General features: G+C 33.9%; 1 protein-coding gene and 1 long non-coding RNA gene across 2 annotated transcripts; one reads left to right on the forward strand and one right to left on the reverse strand.

The window, feature by feature from the left end:
• Positions 1-1,056: 1,056 nt before the first annotated feature.
• LOC110918928 lies at positions 1,057-1,599 on the forward strand. The gene has a single exon (XM_022163206.1). It carries the CDS (start codon positions 1,057-1,059, stop codon positions 1,597-1,599), a length of 543 nt encoding a protein of 180 aa, XP_022018898.1.
• Positions 1,600-3,182: 1,583 nt separating this feature from the next.
• Positions 3,183-6,661, reverse strand: LOC110917727. Its single transcript, XR_004888232.1, has 6 exons — positions 6,294-6,661; positions 5,801-6,126; positions 4,488-4,693; positions 4,291-4,401; positions 3,516-3,572; positions 3,183-3,401 (listed from the first exon to the last, which is right to left on the reverse strand). It is a non-coding gene; the product is annotated as an uncharacterized LOC110917727 (long non-coding RNA).
• Positions 6,662-9,585: the final 2,924 nt, after the last annotated feature.

Consider the following 9,585-nt stretch of genomic DNA (forward strand, 5'->3'; position numbering starts at 1 on the left):
CCCGTTGTACGTTTGTCGTTGCGACCAAACATTTTTGCAGCGTATCAGGGATCATGGAATTGATCAAAGGGTTAAACTATTGATCATGCATTGGTGCATGCGTTGGTTTAAAGATGGCGTCTAGGGGTGTAAACGAGCCGAGCTCGAGCTTGACTCGTTATGTTTTTATGAAGCTCGAGCTCGGCTCGGTTCGAGCCTACTTCTTTGAGCTCGAGTTCGGCTCGCGAGTAGAACTCAAAGCTCGAGCTTGGCTCGACTCGGCTCGAACTACTTTGAAAACAACCTTAAACGAGCTAAAATCTCGGCTCGAGTTCACTTCAACATCGCTTAAACGAGCCAAAGCTCGGCTCGAGCTCGGCTCATCAATGTTATCATCATTATTAATATATTAGGCAAAAGATCAAATACAAATAATCTTAACATACTAAACATACAAATTGAAGGAAAACTAAAAAAGACAAGGTGGCATTTTTGTAATTACCACCAACTATCAAAGTTACTATACAAATGTGAACTCAACCAAAAATACCTAAAAAACACAATTTTTTATTAAAAAATCGCTACATTTTGTTAGCAAATTTTTTTTTTTGCCGCTACTAAAAGTAGCGATTTTTTAATAAAAAATGTTAAAAAATAAAATAAAATAATTTTTTTTTTATTTTTTTAGGTTTTTTGGGGGTTTAGTTTTTAGCATTTTAGCTTGGGTGGGGGGGGGGGGGTTAGGTTTTTTTTAGGTTTTTTAGGTATATTTGTAAAGTAACTCATGAAAAAGGTTTTGTATCAGATTACATGATTAATTCTGATCAACTAACAAAAATTAGCAAGCTTAAATTTAAGCTTGACGCAAAACAAGTTTTTAATCAACCAAAAACTTTACAAAGTTTAGTTTCTAGAGCCTTTTCTAGAAAAAATAAAATATTTTATTGTTTTAACACTGAAGAACTTTCAGTTGACATAAAAAATACCTCGGGTGAAGTTTATGTGCCACTCTTAACAAATGGTGAAATAGCAAAAAAGCTTTTACATATTAAACCAGAGTTGAGAAAGTCTCTCAATATGGTACATATAGGAGCGGTTAAAATCCTCCTAAAAGCACAGTTTAGAGATGGAATTAATTTTCCTATAAAAATAGCCCTTGTTGATAACAGAATTATCAATAGGCAAGACGCTCTTCTTGGAGCAATTCAAGGAAATTTAGCTTATGGTAAATTTATGTTTACTGTCTATCCTAAATTTGCTTTACATCGAGATTCAAAAGATTTCAATAAAACTTTAAGTTTTATACATCAGTGTGAAAGAACTGATCTTATGGAACCAGGTAATAAAGTGTTTACGATTAATTATTTAGTCTCATATGCTTTAACAAATAGCACTCATTCAATTGAGTACAAAGAAAAAGAAAGCATAGCAATTGAGGATATATTCTCAGATATTGGAATTGTTGAAGGCAGTAAATTCGCCGAGCCATCACAATTACAAGAAAACTGGGCAATTGATATTGCACGAAATAAACAAGTTTTAGTATCAAAACCTAGACACAGTTATGCTGGAAACTCTTTACAAATAAGAGAATCAAGTAATACTGTACTTGCGGATTAGTACTGGTAAATTGGATGACAAATATGTTACTATTTGTGGATCCATAATTGGGTGCACAAAATATGCCGTAGACAAATATGTAGACCATGGAAACATGACTTGTTTCAGAAAATACTTGCGGATTAGTACTGGTAAATTGGATGACAAATATGTTACTATTTGTGGATCCATAATTGGGTGCACAAAATATGCCGTAGACAAATATGTAGACCATGGAAACATGACTTGTTTCTAAAAATACTTGCGGATTAGTACTGGTAAATTGGATGGCAAATATGTTACTATTTGTGGATCCATAATTGGGTGCACAAAATATGCCGTAGACAAGTATGTAGACCATGGAAACATGACTTGTTTCTAAAAATGACAAAAATATCATATATATGTCGTTATGAATGACAAAAGATGTCATATAAGGCCTTGGGGTATACTTTAACCCTTTTTAACACCACTTAGGTGTCACATCATTTACTTTTCTCCATTTCACTTTACCTCATATCAAGGAAATGGTTTAATCCCTCTAACTTTATTCTTTTAATGGTTTGAGTGTAAAACTTTTAATGATTTGGGTGTAAAAAAGGAAAAGAAATTAAGACAATCTCTTAACATCATGTTAACATATAATCCCTTTAACACCCCTTAACACAAGAAGGGAGTGGTTTGCAATGCCGTTTAACATGCCATATCGTCGTTAACATTCTAGATGTTAAGGTACACCCCATGGCCTAAGATTCTTTGTAAATTGAATTCAATTTGTAATTGGATTCATTCTTTGATTGTAATTTTGTCGTGGATAAAAGATGCCATCCACTAGATGGTTCTAGTAAATTTTTGTATACTAGACAACACTTGCGGAATGGTTCTAGTAAATTTTTTATTACTAGACAAATAATAATTTGATGATAACATGACAAGACTCACGGAATCATTACAAACATTATGATAAAATATCATGAATAAAGATGTCTTCTTTATTGACGGGGTCTTCCCAATGCTAGCTTTCCATATGCTAGTATTTGCCGATGGCAAAATTGCCTTAGAACAAGACAAAAATGACATATAGAATTCATGATTTTGAATTTATGAAATTCATTTGTAGGTAGTTAAGATATTCTTTCGACATTGAGCATCTTGAACGAGATTTTTAAAATACGTAAACAAATACATTTAAAATTTTCATTTGTAGGTAGTTACTGGTTTTTAATCTTGAACGAGATTTTCAAGATATTCATTTGTAGGTAGTTACTGGTTTTCAAATAAATTTTTCTAAATTTAAATGCTTTTCACCAATCGCTCTCACAAACAGAAAAACTTATTTTTTGAAAAAATGGAGAATATAAAGGCTTTACGCCTAGTATACAAAAATTTACTAGAACCATTTTAGATTTTTTAGGTTTTTTGGGGTTTAGTTTTTAGCATTTTAACTTGGGGGGGGGGGGGGAGTTAGGTTTTTTTTAGGTATACTAGGAAGAAAGCCCGTGCGATGCACGGCATGCATAATAGTTATTGTTTGTTCGTGGTAAGACGTCTGACACGGCCGGTGCATAACATGTAAGACAATATGCCTACAAAGGGGCGTGCTTAAACTTTATTAAACTATTGACCATAAGTTGTTTACTTGGCAAAACTTGCCGGCCAAAAAGAAGTGAAAAAAGATGTCTTCCAAGGAAAAAAAACATGAAACAGAAAAAGGAAAAAAGCATAAACTCTCGCACGCCTTCCTATCTTATTGGATAACAGATAGACCAAACTTTAGCTAACGCATGCCGCCGTCATCCCCAATCCCATAACCAGCCAACTGACTGTAGTGAAATAACGAAAAGAAAACTATTAAAAATGGTATACTATGTTTACGTATATATGCATCGAAAAGTAGTACGGGTTTTCATTACTAACACTAAGTGCAGACGGTATACCTTTCATGTGGGTCACTGTCAACTGTTTCTTCTGAATCCGAATCTGCATAAGCAGGCCTGGGAAGGAAAAGCATGAAACATTTATGTAGACGGTTATCCAAAAATAAATATGCACAGTTACATTGTTTATGGTAGGGATGAGCATATGCCACCGAATACCGATCCCATACCGATCCCGATCCCGAAATACCGATACCATTCACTTTTCGGTATCCCGATCGGTATCCACTTTTTGGCGTTTTCGGTATCGGTATAATACCGATACCGACCCTCAAAATACGGTATAATACCGATACCGTACCGTACCGATACCGAACCGACATGTTTCGGTATCGGTATCGGTACCTAGTTTGGGTGAAATTCGGGATCGGTATTTGGCGGTATCGGTATCGGTTCGGTATCGGATACCGCCTTGCTCATCCCTAGTTTATGGAAATCAATCAATTATAGTTGAAAGTTTTTTTGTTGCCTTTCCGTTTATAACGACACCAAGTTTATTTTTTTCAAAAGCCAACTTCTCCCCTTATATGTCTTTACACATTCGAAGTGATGCGTTACCAAGTTTTTTTATTCCTATTTTTTTAATGTAGAACAATGCATTTTTATATTTACGAACTCAAGTTTCTGACTGTTGTAGCCTCCTAATTTTAAAATAGAGTAAACATATACCAGGTATGTAAATAACATTTCAGATCAAGTAGAAAGGTAAATAGCACATCTTTAATTAAAATGGTTTATTAAACAGGGCACGAGTAAAGTGTAAGCCGATATATACCTTACGATCGCTTCAACGCGCTTAACTGGTGTCGGTATGGGTAGCACCCCTTGTCTTTAGCGGGGATCGATGGAGGTGTGGAAGAACCAAAGGGCTTACAACCATCCCCATCTAGCAGGACATTCTTGCAGTTGAAGGATTCAAAATGGCCATGATCATAATACATACACGAATCAAGCTGGAGGGTAAAAAACTACCTTTATGTCAGTGACAATATAGTCGGTGCTCATGTACCTGCCGTTAACACTTGTCACGTCCCATTTTCTACAAACCATTATCATGATAGGTCCGGTGCTCCCTTCACGGAGTTCACTAAGAACATATGACTGTTTGTACCACCGTCGGACGTTTGCAAACTAAGGGGGCTGGCCATGGCAATAGAGGAAGAAAGAAAACTATGAACCTACAAACATAACAAAGCCGGCAATCTTATAGCATAACCAAAGACCGTTCAACTGTTTACAAATTAATCATATCCTAATGAATAATATTAAATGAAAGAGATATTCAAAGAGGCACAATAAAACAATGCAATTTAATTAATTTTAAAGTGACTTTTGGTATCCTAGGTTGTAGTTAGAGTTTCTTGAATTGGTTTTTATATAATGTTAGACTTTATAAAAGAGAACAATTTATTAAGAAATACCTACCACTTGTACACTATTAATTATAGTGGGAATACCCGCGCGTTGCGGCGGGGACTTATGTTTTCTAACGAACGTGGCGTGGTGGATTTCACATAATTTATTTGCAATACCAATTTGCTAAAACAACCAATATATCAATAGGTCTAGACAAACTTACTCCATATATAGTTCATCTTTAGTCAAAATCTTATTTTCTATCACCTTTAACAGAATAGTAAAACAAAAATCCAAATATAATGCAAAAAGAAAAGTTTAATAATAACAATACATACAGATGAACGATAAGCCCATAAAAGGGGGAGGGGATAAAGCCCTTATCTCATGGGTTTTTATATAACATTAAAACTCGTCTCCTTAATACCACCAGCAACTGTCACTTTTATCCCATTCCCAGCCATTTGAACCAAACACATCCTATGATCAAACATTTGTTTATAATTGTTTTCATAAGAACTTGTATATTTCAAATCCAAACATGCACTCATCTAGACAATAAACCATGAACAATTTAAAGATAAACTTACAGTACAAATTGTTAACACTTATCCTAAATTAGATATCAGTTCGTCAAATTCATGAATACAAGCATCATAAGGCTCATATACTCCACTTCCATGAACAATGATACCAAATCAGATGATCTTATTTACAAATTAATCACAGTTTTCCTAATTTAGGTATAATTCCATTGAAATTGTAACCAATAACCAGTTGTTTCATGTAAACTGTATGTCAAATTTAAACATATACCAATATAAACTCATACAAACCTGAATCATATATTTCCTTGCAAATTAACCAAAAGTAAACAAACAAAAAACATGTGAATCATAAAATAAGAAGTCAAGTGAGTAAAACATTACGTAGAGAGCGTTCGAGCAACGGATCGGGCTTTTGGTGCAGATGATTAAGAATAATAAGAAGAAGAAAACACGAGTGAATTAAGGACCTCAACATGATCGGTTCTAGTACCCAATTGTCCAAAGTGATTCCCACCGAAGGCATACACAGCACCATCGCTTGATATGCAAATTGTATGCCAAAGACCAGCATCAACGCCATCTATGCGGATGCCCAGCAACGACGATACACATGTAGGCCTTAGCTCATCATTGGTACTTCCTTGCCCACACTATATCACAAGAAAATCACAACTTAGAGTAGTCCTGATATGCAACCACCAAATGACCTGTGACAAAAAAGGGAAACTGAAGAACATGTATAGATATAATGTTTATAAAAGAATGTGTTTTATCTCTTTTCACATAGAATTTCATCTTGAACATTCAGAGTTGATCAGTTATGGGATTATTCTGTAAAAACAAAATGAATCCAGGCAACAAAAAAGAGACTTACATCAAACTATTCTTCTCCTGCGATTTGTCTTCCTATGGTTGCAATTCAAGAAGAAAGAAACAGACCAAAATCAAAGCCATTGAAATTTATTAATAATGGCCATCGAAGCCCTGGGTGGCTTTTTAGTGTCGCTTCTTCCCTCCGCTACACTCTCTCTGGTCTCGATTTCTCTTCGCTTGATTTCTTTTCCACTATGAGAGTCATCGGCAGTGATGACAGCGATGGAATTGGATTTGATAGAGAGAGATAATGAGAAATGGAATGTACAGTCCTTCCATTCCTTGTGTTTTTAAAAGCAAAACCCATTCAAAAGGGAAAGACACTGCATTTTCACTTTGCTCCCACCATTTAATTCACATTCAATCCCTGGCTATTAAAGAAAGAAATGAAGAGCATGTCCTAATTGAATATATGACCAGATAATTAAAAGAAGGGGGTTATGTTGATTAAGTTTCATTCAATCCCTGGCTATTAAAGAAAGAAATGAAGAGCATGTCCTAATTGAATATGACCAGATAATTAAAAGAAGGGGGTTATGTCGATTAAGTTTCTTTGGGGCGGGGAATGAAATGAAATGAATAAATTTAATTAAAACAATTATAGGTTACAATTACAATGCATAAATTTAATCAATGACAATGCATAAATTTATTTACAATAACAACTAATTTAGACTATTCACATACCATCTTAATTATAGGTTACATATGTGTCAAAATCACTAAAATACCTCTAAAGTGTCTTAAATTTTTGAAGAATAGGCAAGATTACCCCTCTAAAATAGCTTGGTTCACTTGTACATGTTGCTTGAAGATGTGTACACAATGAAAAATTACCAAAATGATAGAAATCCTAGTTCTCTTAATAGTATATAGATAGATGAATGTGATGGTTCATTTATATGGCTTTGGACACCACACGATTTATAAAAAGTTTAATTCTTTTAGTTTGATTTAAATACATATTTTAGAGTTGTATGGCTAACCTAAATATAGTATCATTAATGAACCTTAAAAAACCATTACCTATTTTTCATCGTAACTAACAATTTAAAAAAGAACAAATTAATCAAATTTGCATGTGATATTATGATTGAAATTTTCTTTTTAATTAAGAAGAGTTCTCAGACTAAGCTATGATCAAAGCAACAAATACATCCGCGAAAATTAAATTAAGGTTAAACTAAAAGTTCATTTAAAACGGGTATATATGATATTTTAAGTTTATACTGGGTATATATCACATTCACGTCATAAAATAAAAAATTCATCAAAATTTTAGAAAAATGAGGAAAAAGAATAAATACCGAGACAGTCCTTGAGCTCAAGGTAACCAATATCCAATAAAGGAAACAGACGCGTTGCCCCTGTAATAAAAAAAATAATCAAGTTAAAGTCTAATAAACATAAATAAAATCAACACATCCTAAAAAATATAAGACCACCGAGATGTTTAGTTGTAAGCATTTTAACATACCGAACGATATGATGGAAAACGAAATCAGAGTACAACAACTCCAAATGAAGTAATGGTCGTAAAATTGCGGAAAAATTGCTTATTTTTCACTTGAAACCTGTTGAAATAATATAAATGTAATTATAAAACATTAAAAACTATAAAGAGTGAAGAACTAATGCATATACAACTTGAAAGACACAAATGTATTTAAAAGGCTCATAATGAAGGTTGTAAAAAAGTTGATATAAATACAACTTGAAAGACACAAATGTATTTAAGAGGTTCATAATGAAGGTTATAAGTCTTCTTATATGGTTATAACCGAACCATTTGTAGCGAGATGAGTAGGGCCTGGCGACTGTATCGCATCCTGACAGGCACCCAATTTAAAGCGAGGTCGGCCAAGTGAAATCAGAATATGCGTCTTTGGCAGGAGTACCAATTAAAGAATTAGACCCTAAACCTATAAACGTAGTCGCTAATCATTTCAGTATTATGTTCCTTATGCATGCGGGTTTACATGATCTCGCACCACGGCAAAGTGTTTAGAAAATCGGTTAAAAAATTCAAAGTAGCTCCCTATAGGATGTGGGTTGTTTATGTACAAACCTTTTAAGTCTAATTTGTTACAATTATAACATTAATTTTATTAATTTGAATAAAGAATGTATTTAAGAGACTCATGTATTTAAGAGTCTCATTAATGAAGGTTGTAAAATAGTTCATATAACTAAATTTTTAATTAGAGTGAATTGCAAGTTTTGTCCTTTATCTTTAGGCCATTTTGCAAGTTTTGTCCTTTATATTTAAATTTGACGAGTTTTGTCCTTTATGTTTGAAAATCAAGCACGTTTTACCCTTTGGGGCAAAACGTGCTTGATTTTTAAGGACAAGACGTGCTTGATTTTTTAAACATAAAGGATAAAACGTGCTTGATTTTTAAACATAAAGGACAAAACGTGCTTGATTTTTAAGTCCCAAAGGGTAAAACGTGCTTGATTTTTAAACATAAAGGACAAAACTCATCAAATTTAAACATAAAGGACAAAACTTGCAAAATGGCCTAAAGATAAAGGACAAAACTTGCAATTCACTCTTTTAATTATATATAGATTTGTAAAGTAACTTTGATAGTTATCGATAATTACAAAAATACCACCTTGTCTTTTTGAGTTTTCCTTCAATTTGTATGTTTAGTATGTTAAGATTATTTGTACAAGAACTTTACCCTAATATATTATATATAAAAAACTAAAATTTTACATGGGCTCGTCTAGGCTCGCGAGCCTAAAAGAGCTTTCTTTGTATTTGAGGCTCGAGCTCGGGCTCGATAACAAAACGAACTCTATTTCAGGCTCGAGCTCGATAAGCCTCGGCTCGTTCGAGCTTTTAACCGAGCCGATCACGAGTAGCTCTCAAGCCTCTATGCTTGTTTACACCCCTAATGGCGTCCTCAAAACCCATACACTGAAACCAACAAGCCACAACATCTGAAATTTACGACATGAAACATTAAAACTTGGAGCCACTTCTTGAACAAGTGGATTACAAAAAAAAAAAAAAAAAAAAAAAAAAAAAAAAAACAAAAAAAAAACAAAAAACAAAAAAAAAACAAAAAACAAAAACAAAAAAATGTTCATCTTCTCCGACATAGCTCCGGCCATGTCTGCAACTCCGACGAGCTTCAAATATCTCCGGCAAATGTTGATCATCTTCTCTGGCGTAAGTCTGCAACTGGTCATCTTCTCCGGCTGCCTGAATGACTTTCAACTAAATCCGCTTGTACTAAACATGAAGTCTGACAATCCGCTTGCACTACAAGCGTAACACCGAT

This window comes from Helianthus annuus, chromosome 3, assembly GCF_002127325.2.
Source record: "Helianthus annuus cultivar XRQ/B chromosome 3, HanXRQr2.0-SUNRISE, whole genome shotgun sequence".
Classification (NCBI taxonomy): Eukaryota; Viridiplantae; Streptophyta; class Magnoliopsida; order Asterales; family Asteraceae; genus Helianthus; species Helianthus annuus.

Coding starts and splice junctions, on each gene's coding strand:
- LOC110918928 (XM_022163206.1), top strand. CDS start 1,057: ATGGTACATATAGGAGCGGTTAAAATCCTCCTAAAAGCACAGTTTAGA.